The sequence below is a fragment of the Bombus impatiens genome, unplaced genomic scaffold (assembly GCF_000188095.3).
Source record: "Bombus impatiens unplaced genomic scaffold, BIMP_2.2 scf_0739, whole genome shotgun sequence".
NCBI lineage: Eukaryota > Metazoa > Arthropoda > Insecta > Hymenoptera > Apidae > Bombus > Bombus impatiens.
In genome coordinates, this window is record NT_177158.1 from 510,282 (window position 1) to 527,188 (window position 16,907).

General features: G+C 36.8%; 1 protein-coding gene and 1 long non-coding RNA gene across 2 annotated transcripts in view; one reads left to right on the forward strand and one right to left on the reverse strand.

Annotated features, from left to right (window-relative positions):
• Positions 1-727: 727 nt before the first annotated feature.
• Positions 728-16,907, reverse strand: part of LOC112213531 — a 304,301-nt gene continuing 288,121 nt past the window's right edge. Inside the window, exon 3 of the long non-coding RNA XR_004462450.1 lies at positions 728-4,279. This is a non-coding gene — a long non-coding RNA (uncharacterized LOC112213531). The remainder of the gene's footprint in view (positions 4,280-16,907) is intronic.
• LOC100747858 lies at positions 8,119-9,493 on the forward strand. Its single transcript, XM_012390228.3, has 2 exons — positions 8,119-8,317; positions 8,981-9,493. The coding sequence occupies exons 1-2, from the start codon at positions 8,311-8,313 to the stop codon at positions 9,241-9,243; spliced, it is 270 nt and encodes an 89-aa protein (XP_012245651.1). The 5' UTR covers positions 8,119-8,310; the 3' UTR covers positions 9,244-9,493.

The following is a 16,907-nucleotide window of genomic DNA, read 5'->3' on the forward strand; positions in this document are numbered from 1 at the left end:
GGCGGAAGATTTGCCAAGGAGTCGTCACAGCTTACTGCTGCTGAGGAGGTTGCAGAGGATTGCCTCCATCTGAATAGTCAGAGGATATCGAACCATATTCCACGCGTCGGCGATGTTTGCAACGCTTCGATGGTTTGCTAAACGTCCTTTGTACTCCTCGAATGCGACCTCGTAAGATACGATTCTTTATAAATATCAGATGGCCGTAGAGAGATCTTACGGCACTGCGGTCAAATATTTTTACTATCTCCTGTTCTTTTTGTTCGCCGCAAAACCAAGAATTGTTCCACGCTAGAAAGGTCAATCCAAATTTCTGTGAGGCTCGTTCGTGCCTGGAATGATAAAGATATTCCCTTCAATTTTCCACAGAATTTTTGCTTCAATTTTCAAAGATGTCGAAGACATAAAGCGGTCAGGAAACGTTTTATTATATCCTGCGGGTTATTGAAACTCCTATACACTACACATAATGATTCATAGTATTTGAACACTTAACACAATGAATTTTCATGAACATGTGTATTATGCGTCTTACATGAAACTTTTTAACGCAATGAGATGGAATTAACGTAATTAGATTGGTAAAATTTGAAACCAATCCAAAAATGCACATAGAAGTTACGAGACATGTACTGCAAACATACACTCAGTAATAAATTAGTATACAACATGAATAGTGATTTTGAACACGTAGTTAGTTAAATATGGTCTCATTAAGTATCGTGTCTTATTAATATAATGAGTAATTTACTATCCATACACTTTGTTGATACAATATCTGCGATGATAATATTCTTTCTTAAATATCACTAAATTACAATTCCCATGCATTTCCTTAGTCGTGTTTATAAAAATATGAATTTACATTAAAAGCTGCACTTTCATATAAAGTAGGATCGTATCATAGAAGTACAGAATTTTGAACGTTCGGAGATTTTCCGTTACATACTCGTTACCATTATTTCTTTGCTATTTCAGAAATGTAAGAAACATAGAAGGAATGGAGGAAGAAAGAGAAACGAAAAGAGAGAAGAAAGATTAAAAGAAAGGAGGAAAAGAAAGAAGAAAAAAAGTGCAATCAAAGCAATGTGTCTCAAGAGGAAAATTAGGGATCGACTTGTCGTTCGATTAACCATTTTCTCTGATTTCCTGGATCGCTATTCTCTTTTTGATTCCTCGCCCCGCATTGTGGCAATTACCGGCGAGCTGGGAAGCAATGCAGTTAACCAAACAAAAGGCCGTTAAAGCCACCCTCGATATCTGCACCTCTGCTTCCTCTTCTCGTTTATTCCGTTCCAATTTCTCCTTTCAGCTCCGTCAGATATTTCGGTTGATTCTTGTTTTGTACCTTTCAACAGAATGGTATCAGCAACCATTGTCTGTGATTACAGTGATTTTGTGTAAAAGCCATAAAAGGACAATAAAATCATCCTTTGCATATTCCACCTATCATTAATGAAAAACTGTATTTAGATGGTTGCGCGTCCGTTAAATCTTATTGTATGCTGCTTTAATAACGCGAAATGGAACGGCATGGAAGAATTTTAGAGGAAGTTGTGGAACAATACCAAATACGGATTTCCATAATTTCATTCATCGACATGCACAGCATTGCACGGTCGTTCAACGGCGGTCTGGGACATTAACGCTGTTTCTTACTAATTTAAGTGTTTTATCAACCGCCGTTATTTTTGTGTCGCGTTCCACAAATAATGATAACGTGATATGAAAAAATCTTATCCTATATTCTAAACTCGTACGTGTAGAATCCACTCTCTTGTCCATTGTACCACGATTCCTGAGATACTCTGCATGATTAGCGTATAGTTAATCCATTTTCCGATTTAAACAGCTGTGACTCGATTCATCGATTACTCTCTAACCTGCTTTGCTACCAACAGGCATCGGTATCAGACAAAACCATGATGTACACCACTCCAGAGTAACGAGGCTACGTTACAGCAGAACTTGTGTGTCAGAAACAAACGAATTGCAAATACCAGTCAATTTTGGCTGGCCGATGACCTGTTAGTGGACAGAGAAAGCAGCATCGAATTGGAAAAAAGAAAAAACGCGTCGATACGCTATCTCGAAGAACAAAGCGTATACGACGACGCTAATCTCGTTGCGAACTCTTCAACTATTCCCGAATCGCCCGCGGCGCTCAAAGATACTCTCGTTAACGGAACCGAACGCGATCAGCGTAGCATGGGCTCGAGTCAGGCAAAACGGGGGATACAGGAAAAAAGGCAGATCCACCGAGGCAATGTTAAACGAGGAGGGAGCGTTGCAAATTGATTAATCGACTGATTCGCGGAAATGAAAGCGAACACAGAGCCTGGAAACACAATGGGGGGAGTACGGATCGCGTATCAAGTGGACTCGAGACACTCAAGGGTTAAATGGATCGGCCCGTATGAAGCCGGCTAGCGAGTTAGGAAGGGAAAGCAACGGCGGTCAAAGCGACGCTCGCTTATCTCGCTGGTTATTCAATTATGACAATTTACTGGAAGGGAGGCTGGTACGTTCCATGCGCCGGCTCACTTTGTACTGGCGGCGGAGGCCGTTTCGCGATAAATTGAGCTCTCAAGGAGGTCTGCGATCGCCGTATATACGTGAATCGGTGTGGAAAAGGTGAATAGGCTTGCAGCAGTTCCGCTGCCACCGCTCTAGAAAGGACAACGATGGTGTGTGTCCCTTTTTCTGTCCTCTTCTACTCCTTCTCCTCCTGCTCCTCTATACTTTCGTTCATCTTCTTCGTGATCATGCTCACGCTTCGTGATCTCATTCGCTCTTTCTCATCCCTATGTACTACAATTCACGCACATATACCTGCACGCATACAGGGCCGAGTGCTCGATATGCAAAATCGCTGAATACGGCCGTAAAACGCAGGCGGCGTGTATGCCAATATGGCGAGCATGCCTGCCACGCTTTTCTCTCGTTCCCTCTGCTATACGAATCGGCGAGCACCAGGAAAATCGAGATATGAACGTTAACGTTACGCCCAAAATGTTCGTCGAAGCTTTTCGCTGCCTCTTTCGTGTCACCAACCACCAGTGTCGGTGGCCAGCTTCCCTTCGTTCATAGGAACCAGAGTTAAATTACGACAAGGTGCGTTTAGTTTTTCTTGTTTTATCTGAAATCATTCACTCTCCGAGCTGCACTCTAGATTGCTCGCCAGACTGGCAATATTTTTCTTCTTTGAAATTGAGAAGTTCTTTTGAAAAGGGAGCCTACAAGACTATGATACATGTACACTCCCGCTTAAAAGATTAACAATTAATTATGTTTAGAAATGATACTTATAATGTTTTTATTTGTATACACAATGATACTAGTTTTTAATGAAATTTTTGTATATCCTCTGCCGCCTTGAAACTATGGCTTGGCTCCAATTGCGAAAGAAGTATTTCAATTATCTGTTTCTTGTGGAAATTTTCAAATAAGTGTACAAGTCCAAAGAAATGAACGAATGAAATCCAAAACTCTCTGACTAAACTAGTCTTCATCTCCATTCGATAAGAGAAGATTCTTGTTAACGTGTTTCTTCTATACTTACTTAAATGGTTGTTGCATTTAAGCGTTAATTATAGACAATAGAATAAAACGTGTAAAGATAAAATTCGAGCGGAAAATATCAGAAAATATGTACGCTCCGTTTAATTTTGTATCGTGAAAGCTAAAGAGCTTTCAAGTAAATAAGTAAGAGAAGTTAGTATTCCTCGATAAGAAACAAAGAACGGAGGGAACAAATGTTCCATTTATTCAGTGGAATACTGAGAAAGTTATTGAATATTTTTCAAAATTTCATGTTGATAACGTATGATATTTTTCTTTGTTTGCTCTCTTTTATATGCCATTCTTTTAAATCGAAGATAAGGCAAGAAATTACTATATCTTTCGCGCAATGTAAATTATATGCGTAATTTTTAAATGCAATATAGGAACAGAAAAAGCCGAGTCATGAGCTGAAGAAAAATAATTTGAAAATTGCGAACCAGTAAAAGTACTACTACACGATACGAAGATACTTATAATTACACTTAATTAATTAATAAGTGCTATAATGAAGACAACGATGTATAAATGCTTTCCGTAACCATCGTATGTAAATTTCCAGATTTTTCTTTTCTCTGCAGATTTTCTCCCATTTGAGAATGCCGCGCGTTGTCTTAAGATCCTCAGGAGGAATTTCCAACGATCAAGTCACATTCTAGTCGGAATGTCTCATTTCTCGAGGTGAAGCCAAGTTCCACGTGTCGGTACGAACAATCTGCTGTAACAGTCGAAATGGATCGACATTTGCAAATGATTGAATTTAAATTATGGACACAGCGATAGACGAAGACGGGGTTGAAAGTGGTTGGGGGTCAGATTCGGTTCCCCGATCCCACCCCGTAACGAACCGAATTCTTTCCTCGTTACTTCGTACATCTCGTTACGGAGATGGGACGCAGATACGCCGCGATTTTCCGCGATCAAGAATTCCTCGCGTGCTTTCGGACAATAAAGTGTGATTAAATTCGAATTTCAAATGGTACAGAGATCGGGCAGAAACTTAAGGAAGTTGCCACTTTCTTCCCTTTTTACCCCTTTTCTTTTCTCTTTCCCGTCGGATTCGTTTGATCGTCATATCGTCGATTCCTTCCGCTGTAATAGTATTACTCGCTGGCAAATAATTTCGATTAAAACTCGGTTGATAAATCCTTCGTGATATACTATATCGCTGGATTATTAGACTCAGAAAATTGGTCAAAGTTATTTTATCGATTTATATTACAGTTCGTAACGTAAAGATGTTTATTCTATTGCAAGATTATTTTAATTCTAATTATTATACGTAATTATAATTAAAAATGAATATTATGTATAATATATGTATAAATGTATAATTAATATGTTACACTTACTACTAATGTCCTGAAATATTTTTCAACAGTATATTTTATATTGAAAACACCAATTTTCATACTCTTTGTCAATGTCCTCAATCACAATCTTCTGTCCATATTGCGTTACAATGTTCTGTAGGAAAAACACTTATCCATATTAAAATCAACAGCGTAAAGACACGAAGAAATAAATAAAAGTCACTCCATAGTTCTTTTATTAGATAAACGAATATGTTTCGTCAGTCTACATACTTATTTATGAAATTTATGATAATTCGAGAATTTAATTCACTTAGAACTCTGTATGACAATTACATTAGTATAACATGCACTTGCATCCAAAAATATCAGTTCTGTCTGTTCGAATGACGTTTATTGAGATTCTAAAAACAATAATAAAATCTTCAATATGAAGCAAAGAAATGAATAATTTTGGAAGATGTATATAAAAAATGATTTGGTGCCTGTAGCTATTTTTCCGCGTAAATTTGAAACTTTCAAAACAGGAACACTAGGAAATTTAAGACTACGTTTTTGTTCCAGAAATACGATAGCTTTGCGTTGTACATGCACTTCGAGATTGACGTACAAAATGGATTAAATATCAAAGAACATTATCAACAATCTTATCTGTAGTACGTTAGGTGATGTAAGAAAATATTTTCGTAAAGTGTCGCCTTATCGATACCATTATCATCAATATCGTTACCTTCAGTTTCCTGATACATTTCTTCTATTATTCTTCAAATTTTCTCGGGATTTCAAAATTTACTGATCGATAATACATGATGCAAGTCACATATATTAATTCCACGCAAATCGAACAAGGTTTATTAACGATAATGTATCTGTATATGTTTGTGCATTTATTAAATTTTCGATAATTACATAATGAAATTAAATTAGAAAGAAAACAAAAATAAAATTTTATCGTTATACCAACTAACTTATGTTAAAACTTTCGCTATGGAAAGGTAGCAGAATAAAAAATTGAATTTCGATCACCATCTTAAGTTCATGTTTTATAAAATCTCGATAAAACGTAGACAAATTACACATTTTTCACGTGTGTTTGCTTGTAACTGTCTATTACGCAGTCTCTCATTCATGGTCAACATACATGATACTTGTTTTTAAGATGACCTAATGTGAAATAAATAATTGATAACAATTTCATTCGACCCAGTAATACAATGACAAAACAGTTGATTTTGTTTTATAAATTATCGTTGCTGATAAACGATAGATTATGGTTGCACAATTTGGCTTGATATTTCTATTACGAATTATGTGTATAACTGTATAAAGACAGAAACGAAGAAAAATAATTTATGAAATAGCTTGTATAAAATTAGGCGATACCTCTTATTTAATTAAATTTAATTAAATTTATTTCTCTGATTGTTAGTATAAAATGAATATGAATACCCTTTGTGTATTAATTCATTGATGAATCAAAATTAATATTTCCTTTCTGTTTCGAATAAAGAATATGTCTTTGTTTTATTCCTTGTATGATATACATTTTATTCATATGTATAATTATGTATTATATCTTCATCTATTTAAAGAATTCATATATCTGTATTGATCTTAGTTAACGAATAATATATAAGAGAGATATATCAGTTATTTATAATAACTATAGGTAATAACTAATTGGCAAAAATATTCCGCAAGTTTCAAACAAAATTATTCGCAAATTTATATTATTTTACTTTCACATATATTATTATTAAATGGATATATACATTATAATTACGTGTCCACTTCAATCGCGGTATGGTAATTTGTTATTGTTACTTTTACCCTTTATACCGTCTATAATCGTACATTACACACGTATATCGAAAAATCAGGGCAAAATTATTATCCTGCTTCGTTAATTATACGTTTCATTTTCGCTGCATAGCCAAACACACGGAATACATTGAAGCCGTCGCAGCGGCGAAATATCCGGCTCGCGTATTCATGGACGGAAAATGCATTAAAATCTTTCTTTGAGGTGTCAAAAAGGTTTTCTTGATCGAGCAGAGAAGATGAAATCCATGTTTACGTTGTACCGTATCCAAGATTCAACGCATTCTAGTATGCCGTTTCATCCGTGAGGCTCATTTCCTAGCGACTTTCCTTCAGGCCGTTCAAAAAAAAAAAAAAAGAAAAAAAGAAATCAATATCGGTCTCTTTTCGCGGCGTTTCGTTGGATCTTATTGCCCTTGCCAAAAGCCACGAGTTACGCAAACCTGGTATGGTGCATAGAGAATATAAGGGAAAAGCTACGTGCGTGTGCCGTTAAGGAGAAACAGAGAGACGAAATGAGGAACCTGGAGCAGTCCGTTGTGTGGAAGCGTTGGCACACACATTTGTATGGTGGGTTGCTCAACAATAGGCATTGTGCACCCGCCATAACCAGGAACCGAACGCGACAGCACCACGCCGGCATTGTCCGAATGTCAGACAAAGTTCTTTCTCTCTCTCTCTCTCTCTATCTATCTCTCTTTCTCTCTCTCTTGCTCGCTCACTCATCTCACCCCTGTAATTCATATATATAGACGCATTTCTTGTAACATCTCTCTTTCAATGTTTTCACTCGTCCAAATTTTTGCTTCGTTTCTACAAAAATAGTCGTCTGTATCGAAGAGAATGCCTATTCTTAGAGATTTCTTCAGAGTATAATACGTGATTAATCGGCTTATTAATTCTTTAAATACCCGGTTAACCCTTTAACGTATAATTTCCTTCGACCTAATTGATCGAGGATGCACAATTTCTCTTTCACGATCTTCTTTCTTCGCTATGTAACAATTTATTTGGTTTTTGTTATCCTAACTTTACATCTATCGGATTTAATACAACAAGATGTAAAACACAAGAAGTAGAAAGTGAAAGAAAATGAGTGTTTCGATAAATACGTTTATTGGTAGAGGAGAATATTAATTTACTGTTAGTTTAAATGTTAGGTAACCGCGTCTCACACGAGCACGAATATTAAAATGCAAGAGTATGAACTTTACGTTATCATCGATACAATTAAATTCACTAAATCGTGTTGTTTTCCTGATGAAGTGAATTATCGAAAATTGATCTCGCTACGTTACTTTTTCACGGACAAAGTTCCTGAACTAACATTTCAAAAATAACGAATCTTCTTGGAAGTAAGAAGAGATTGATCGCAAATTTATCAGTTTATCTTCGATCTCCGGACGTGGTAACTTACTTATACTTCAATAGCGTTTATCATGACTTGATTGATAACGAAATCCAACAAAGCATAGATCCGAATATCGTGTATAGATAGCGACATTTAATTGGTCAATAGAGTATATAAAGCGAAGCTGAAATTTGGTCAGGCAAGTTGTGCCTACGACAATACAGAGTTTGGACAATTAGCGTATTATCTTTTTCGAAAAGCAAAATGAAAGGTAAGCTAATTACTTCACTAAATATCTACGAATAGCTTGTTGGATGATATGTTAGCAAGAAAGAGAAATTGAAATTTGAATTGCTACGCAAAAATAAATTCGAAATAATCAGAATCTCGATCGTTCGGTTTATTTACTTATTGAAGAGAATAAAAATAGAATTGTAGAAAGTAAAGTAGAATCTCTGTCATCTGAACTAGTAGGGAGACAAAGTCCCTTGATTATTCTACTTGGTTATTTCAATTGTTATTGAACCTGTAATCAATCTATTAAATTATCCTTATCCTAAGATCGCAACCGTTTGCTACACCAACTATGATGTTAGTTATACTAGTTCTATACTGTATAACTACATTAACTGAGCTGTCTTAGTTATACTAACCGTGTTGAATTATTATAAAGTTCTCTAAAATATTATGTATATTTTCTTGTTGCATATTCTTAATCACGTAACGATTAAATTCTTCCGATTCGTATCAATATTAATAGACACGTGGCCGTTTTAACAAAGACTGAAATAGTCTTATTTTACAAATAGAATCTACCTGTTCCTTGTGTTTCTACCAATTGTAAAACTGATTTTCTGAAAATAATTCTTTCAAAGATTTGAATCTCGTAGAGAAACGATTTATCAGACTTGTTTTTTGATTTTCTTTTTTTTAGCTGCAATTGTAATTGCACTTATGGCCTACTTGGTCTATGTAAGCTCCGATGATTCCGTTAGACTGGACTGTGAGACCAATATAAATGTAAACCATACAATGGTTCGACACCCATGCAGCTGCACCACTTACTTCGTTTGTCTGACCGACCCACCAATGCCCATGGAATGTCCTTCTGGTCTTTACTTCGATGAAGACAAGCAAGTTTGCAACTACAAAATTAACGTCGATTGCAGACCAAAACCAGGATGTAGAACTGTTTAAATGTGGTTTAAAAATATTAAAAATATTTAAATGCTATGTATTCATAAATATCACGCAATTTGTTATTACAAAGAATTTATAGAAATGGGAAAAAGAACTTCTGCAGTCATTAAATTGTTCGTTTGATGTTCAAAAACTCTAATTATTATGGCCAACTTGCATATTTTAAGTTGCCTATTATTCATATAATACGATGTATACTTCATTATGTAAAAATAGATTTTATATTATATTATATTTGTTCTTCTTATTGATTATCTTTCATTTATTTCCATATTCGTCCAGTATTCTGATAAAACTTCTATCCTTAGTTAGAAAAGAAACTTACATACATACACACTCATAAACAGGTTTATTAATCGAGTAAATCGTTTAAGCCCGTTAGAGTATTAAAACTTGATATTCTAATAAATCCATATCCTTTGTTCTTACCCCTTGAATTTCAAATGAAAACGGACAACCCACTTAGAATAACAAAGAAGCGTTTCAAATTGTTCGAACGTTTCTTTCCACCCCGCACACATTCGCCAGTAACTGGCCCAGTCTTTTTTTTTTCTTTTACGTGAACTCGCTCGTGAACGTTCGTATAAATCAGTTTCGCGGCAAGAGTGTCGCGGAGCTCTCTCAGTTGCAGCTATTAATCATAACAAGTCGTATGGGCGGGGGTGAAACGTTTCCAAGCCTCAGCTGAACTGCATCGGGTCGGTTGTTGCTCGTTTATTCGCACGGAGGACCGAGACTTTACAATTCAATCTCTTCGCCGACATCTATCGAACTCGCTCGTCCTTTCATGAATAAGTCGGGCCGTTTCCGCGAGCAAGTGGAGGAACGGTTCTCGATTCAACATTATCGGCGCGATCGATGGAAACTGGGCGAAGGAGACGGGCGGAAGGAAGATGAAGACGCGATCAGAGCCGGAAGACGATGAGGAACAGATGAAAAGGGGGCTTACAGGAGGACTTTCGAATTCTCCAGGGATTGGCCGTGTATCGTGTGCAAAACAGGAGAAGGATGGCGAATCGGGGAACGAAGTCGGAAGAAGGTGGAAGAGGGCTGTTACTCTGGAAAGTGGGCAACGGTGAAAAGGAGACGAAACTAGAGAAAGAGAGATCTCATCAGAGCAGCGACACTTAAATTCCCTATTTCGTTTGGCGCTCAATACAGCTGCCAGGAGTTTGTCGCGTTCCTCGCGTACATCGGCGAACGGTACCGAGCTTCTCGGCGTTCTCGTCCGTCAGTTAATGTCGTATTCTCGATGTAAAAAGGAGAACGACCGACCAGAAAGGAACGAGAAAGAGAACGAACGAAGGAACGAAGCGACCGAACGAATCGAGACTTCTTATCGGTACGAGTCAGCTACCGGTTACCAGCATCGTGCACATTCCTTTACCTTCAAACCGCTCTTTTTCTCGCCGTCTCTGCCTCGTCTCTCGTCTACAGTTTCCCACTACTACTTTACCGTTTTCGCCGATTTCCCGCCTTCCTTTTGCCGCTTTTCGCCATTACTTGACGAAATGAATCCGACCTTAAAGCGTGCCACGAGAAATGTTAATGGAACCTATTCTGTGTCGAATTGAAAACCGATTGGATAGTCTAGTTATAAGTTCCGGAATAATCACGCGATGTCCCTAGTAGGTATTAAGATAGCGAATATATCTAATTTTAATTTATCGTTGATCGCTTAGAAAGCGGTGTAACCCGAGTTTCTCGGAAGTCAAATTAATCTATTTCACTTTTTCAAAATTTCTTAATGCTAACGCTAGAATATATGATCGGTGTTTCTCTTGTCGGAAATCAAGTAAATTACACTTTGTAGGATTTATCAGTTTTGTTTCGGTGCAATGTAGAGCTTTCATCTTGTCTTAAGAAAAATTAAACGATTGTATTCACTGTAGTTTGTGAGTATTTAAAAATTCCAGCCAATAATTAGGTTAGTTCGCATTGGCCTCGCCTGTCTGAACGCTCGTTGATATTTCATCCGCAAGGTTTCCACTGCTTCGAGAAAATTTCTCAAGGCTTTGAAATTTCTCAGGTGAATGATCAAAGAATTGGATGTTTCATTTCCATAAGCGATGGTCGAGTCGACAATCTTGCATGTGTATTGTTTGGAATATTATGTCAATGAAAAATCTAAAGCTTCCTTTTCTTATAATCTTTGACGAATAGCATATATCATAACGTAGGTATAAAAGCTTGTAAGTTTATCTAGAAAATGACTCGATCAATTAATTAACATGATTTGAGCTGAATACAACCGTAGAGTTCGTCCTAAGCTTACAAATAATTTTAGAGATACATTTAATCTAGAAATATAACATGTAGTATTGGAAATATTTTTATATATATTTATCTTTGGTACTTGAGCGACGGTTACACGCGTCGGTGAAATTAAATTCCAAATTTTGACTCTGGCAACATATCTCGAAATCGTTGTCATTAAAATCGGTAAAGTGTTGTTCTATGTACACAACTACTAATTTCTATTCTATATAATTCCAAAACTCGAACTTGATAGTCAGAACCACGAGCAGCAAACACTTTCGAAAACTGAAAGCTTCGGCAATACGCTTACTTTTCAATTATACATCAATACCGTTTGTTCGCATAATGTATGTTCAGTGCGTGACACAGCTTCCTCGTTATTCCATTCACATTTGCATTCAACTACACGAAAAATGTTTTACGATCCGGGTCAGGTTCGTTTAAACCCGTTGCCACAGCTCGAAGTTGTTGCGCCTAGTTGTTTCGTTTAAATCCTTGGAAGTTCTCGTTTCGTTCTTTTTTACCTTTCGTTCTCTGTTTTCTTCTGTCTCGCTTTGTCTGCGGTATATAACAAAGGAAATTCGAAAGGCACGATCGGGTGGTTAATTTATGCTGTCTGTCTTGCTAGGTGGTACGTTCTGTCAAGCTGCTACTCGCGGCAGGAGGTGAGATCAAATTAATAGCCAGACATTTTTCCAACGTAGGGAGCGTACAAGGAACTCGGCAAAGAGGCAAAGCGGAAAAAAGAAAAGGGAACAAGGGAGAAAGGAAAGAATACCGATTATAAAACGCTCAGATGGCGTGCAAAGAACGCGAGGGCCTCCGTTTGCACGAGACACGAGGGAGGCAAGCTCAGGCTTGGCTTGCCCGTAGAGATTGGAGCTTTGTTGCATGTCTCCTTAGACTTGTACATTTATTACACGGCTGGTAATTCTCATTCGACTGGATTATCGTTTTTTAATCGCTCTCTTAGATGGTCTCTTTGTCTGCAGCACTAATTTCCCCATTGAAACTGTATTCTCTAAACGTGTTCTATAACAAAGACGATTAACACGATTATTTCTCTGAAGAGAAAATATAAAATTAGATTTTATTAAAAATTTGTTATGCCAGCGGTAATTCGCGAGGAACGGAAACTCACGAAATATTAGCTACAACGAAAAACTTGACGAACTACAACCACAACTTTCTTCGAGTAGAGTTCGATATGTCATAAAGCTCAAATTTGCTACTCTACGTTCTACTCGTCAGAAGGAATTCGTCAATTCTATCGAGAAGCGATTCAAGGAAACTGAGTCTATTGAATCGTCTTCGTCGTCTGAAAGTTCCTTGAACGTAAAACCCGGCGTTAGAATTTAAACTAAAACCATCGAAAAACTTTTTCGAAAACCATTTGAAGAAATTCTTTCGTAGAAAGGGGCAACCTGGCTATTACGACGAATCAACCAAAATCTTTTGTAGTAGTTGAGCAGAATAGGAGGAGAGAGAGAGAGATAAGGCTGTGATGTAGTCGCCGGTCATTCTCCGGTATCCCTGAGGAAATCAAATTATCAACACGACCAAGGCCAACTGATACACGTACTCGTATGATGTAACGAAGGCTGAGCACAGGTGCTGCACTGATATTGCTTTTGCTTCCGAATTTTGTGGACACCTCTTGTAACTGTAGTCGTACCAGAGGCTTAGCGAGGGCAATTACTCTACTAAATATTCACAAGTTCATTACGAACCGAGTTGAACGCGCGTTCTTCTCTTTATTCCGCTATTCTCGTCTCTTCTTTCCATCTCTGTCTACTTCTCTGTTCTCTTAATTTTTCATCCTTTTCTGTTCCAACGTCTTTGTTACCTCGTATATTCGCAATTCAACGGATTTTGAGTCGTATTTGAACGTTGGATATTTAGTATACCGCGTCTTGCAACTGTAAGACCATTCTAAAACGTTAAATTCTCCTACGTGCATTTAAATTTACGAACGTGAAACTCGAAAGTGATAATTTGGTTACACAATTGTTTAGGCGAAAAATATTTTACATTTACATTCAACGAAATTCGTTTTCTCGAATTAGTTATTTAAATTGTCTGATTCGAAACGCGCTTCAAAATATCCGGTGAATTCAAATGATTTGAACTTGAAGCTGAATGTCTGAGTACGCGTCTGGTTGTACTACTGAAGGGATTAACAAACGCTTGAAATTTTCCTATTTGTTTGCCATTTTTGATTCGCGAGGTCAAATGAAACGGAAAGTTTGAGAACGTCGACGGGCGAAACAAAAGATAGTATTTCATTCGATTTCTAATCCATATTTTTTTCAACGCAATTCGCCCGTGCAAACTTAAAAGGGGAGGTGAACGACAGCTTTCAACGTACAGGTCAGACGCACCACGGGCTTTCCGACAAAAAGCTCATAAAAATTTAATAGATCGTCCGTTCCGAATGCGACAGCGGGCTTTTTACGGCTTATAAATGCTTCGTTTGACCGAAAACAATTTTCCTCCTGGTTCGAGAGTCGCAGCGGCGCAAACTCGAAACCGGCCAGTTTAGAAACGCTTTCAACGACCAAGCCACTTCTAGCCGACCAGACGAGTAACACGAGTTTTAATTACTCGCCATTGGATTGCCCCCAGGTTTCGGTCGCCTAACGCGATGAACTTCGTAAATAACTGAATCTCTAAAGTTCCGACGCCCGCGTTTCGTCGCATCGCATTTTTCTACGCAGCATTTCCAGTTAATCAATCGACTCGCTTATTTATTTTATATAAAAATTTTCTCTTCAAATTTTTTCGATAAATTAGAATAATTTTCCTATCTATATCAAGTAGACACTAATACATTTACAGTGTCCGGTCGTATCAATTACGTCTATTATTCAAGTAGGTTTTTCTTCACTCTGAAGTGGAATGGAACAGGCCAAATACTTTACCAAGAGATTGATTGTTTTTTTTCCTTTTCTTTAATTAACGTTTAACGTTGCGTCAACTGTATTGCTGTTGCGCAAGATTATCGAAAACAGTTCGTAAAAAGTATTATACTGCTCGTGGACGCGTTTCCATATTTATATTATATAAGGTGGCAACTTCATTCATATAATCGGTATCAGTGTCGTTTTATATAACAAATTCCTATTTGTTATATAATTAATAAAAAGCTGGGCTTGTCGTTACGAAGAATCATGGAATCTATGATATTTTACGATGTTGAAAAGTAAGGCAAAATATCGTGGAAATTGAGAAACAGACGAAACAAAAGCCTGGCACAATGTACTGTTTGAAAGTTTTTGATTCGACACATAGAGAATAGTATAGCGTTATATAATACTACGCGCAAGGCCAAAGTCGACGATGACACATCGGGGATTGATTTCTGGCATATCGCGTTTTACGTGGATTTTCGAGAGGATCACACGTCAGCTATCCAATTCGACGAGGTCCCCGATTAAAATTCGATCGGTTATCATCGAAATGTCGTGTGATATTCCGGCCGAGTTTTATGTGTGGGACCGATAACAATCCGCTGGATTATTGAAACCCACGCATCGATTGATCGACAGCCACGATATCAGGAATTGCTCTGGCCTACACTAGTACGCCTACGATTCGTTGGTGTACGTGCCGCTTCCGTGCGCTCAGAAAACCACCGTCGCCGTTCCTCTGTGTTCGCTAGCTTTGAAATTTCCGTGTCTAGACTTTTTAGCTGGCTGGAAAATCTGTTACGGGAAAATGTAAACTTTTTATCGATGAAACATCCATTACTTTTGTCATATTGCAACATGCATCAGAAATAGCAGTTTTCGTGGGAAATGATTTTTAACAACCGGTATGCATTATTATATTCAATGTTATACGCACAGTACTATGGAAAAATATACACGTTTTCGTCTGGAAACGAGAATTGAAGGAATTCTCGTTAATATTGAGTATGAAGTAATATTGGGCGATATAAAATATTAAATGTTACTCTCTGGTAGTTTGAATTTGACGAATCGATACCAAATATTACATTTTTTCTTTTTTGCTAAATCATCGTTGTTCGCGTTGTACAAGGGAATGAGAAATTTCTGTTAATAAATGAGTAGACAAGATATCAACAAGATTTTTTACATCTTTTTTATATCTAGTTAGTGGTTGTAATTAGTAATCGGAAAAAAATTTTGAATGACTTGTTAATGGATTGCTTAGTACGGTAAAAAATATATTTTGGAAGCATTCAGAAACGGATAGCGTTTATAATACAATATATTTATTACGATATATCTGTTACTATAATAATACTAAAAATGATTAAACTTGCAACATTTATATATCAATTTGTGTCTTGGAATGGATTGAATATACATATATTTCTTTCGTTCTTGTTTGCTAGCTTTATAAAAGTTTTGCTCGAAGAAACAAAATATTTTGTCGATAGCTGTAAGAACTGGGACAGTAAATTGGTCGACCTTGTGTATTATTACAAATATTAAGTTTGAAGTGACAACATAAAGTGATTTCAAAATAGATTATATCAAAATCATCGCTATCACTTAATCTTATATACGTATCAAATATATCAGATATTATATAAATAAGATTCTTGATACAATACACAACAATAAATAATCCGGCTAGTGTAATTCCATTAAAATTCATCAGAATCGCCGAAGATCTATTTCGACAAGTTTAAAGAGCGATAAAGTTTACAACGAAAAAATCTAGAAGATCGAACAAACTTAAAAGACTTGTCGTTATCAATGCAAAAATTTATATTTCTCCTAAACATGCATATAAATTGAAACTTGCTTGATAATGCAATAGTTTAAACATTTCAAAGTAAATTAAAGTACACCAAAGTCACATGCCAGGCCCATGTCGGCTGATCCCCGACATATTTTCTCAACAAAGTGCTATAAATGAGCAGCGAGTGAAACAGCTAATCAAAATAACGTAACAAAGGTGCGTGCTCGCTATCAATCAATCAATCAATAGTCATCGTGCAATAGCAAATAACGCATTCGTTTCTATTTCTGTGATTTGTGAAATTGTTTTCACGTTTCTTCTATTCGGTACAGCTTGACTTCTAAATGGACGGGTTCGCAACAAAAACTACGCTTTTCCACGTTTGCCTTTCTCCAGGAGAGCAGAAGGATACTGCAGTTTCTTCGATTTCTTTCCAACATTTTGTTTCAAACGTTTTTAAGAAAATATCCACCGTTGCGTAATTTGAATTTGTATTTACATCGCAGAATACACATGATATATCTATAAAAGCATTCGGTGGTAAAGTGTTCAAATACTTTCATGAGTCACTGTGATGATAAAAGAATACGTTCCAATTTCAACCAATATAAAATGTTACTTCTCCACTGATCCCACTGCGTCTATCCAAAGCTCTTATATAACCATGAAGGAACGAATGGAACTTACAA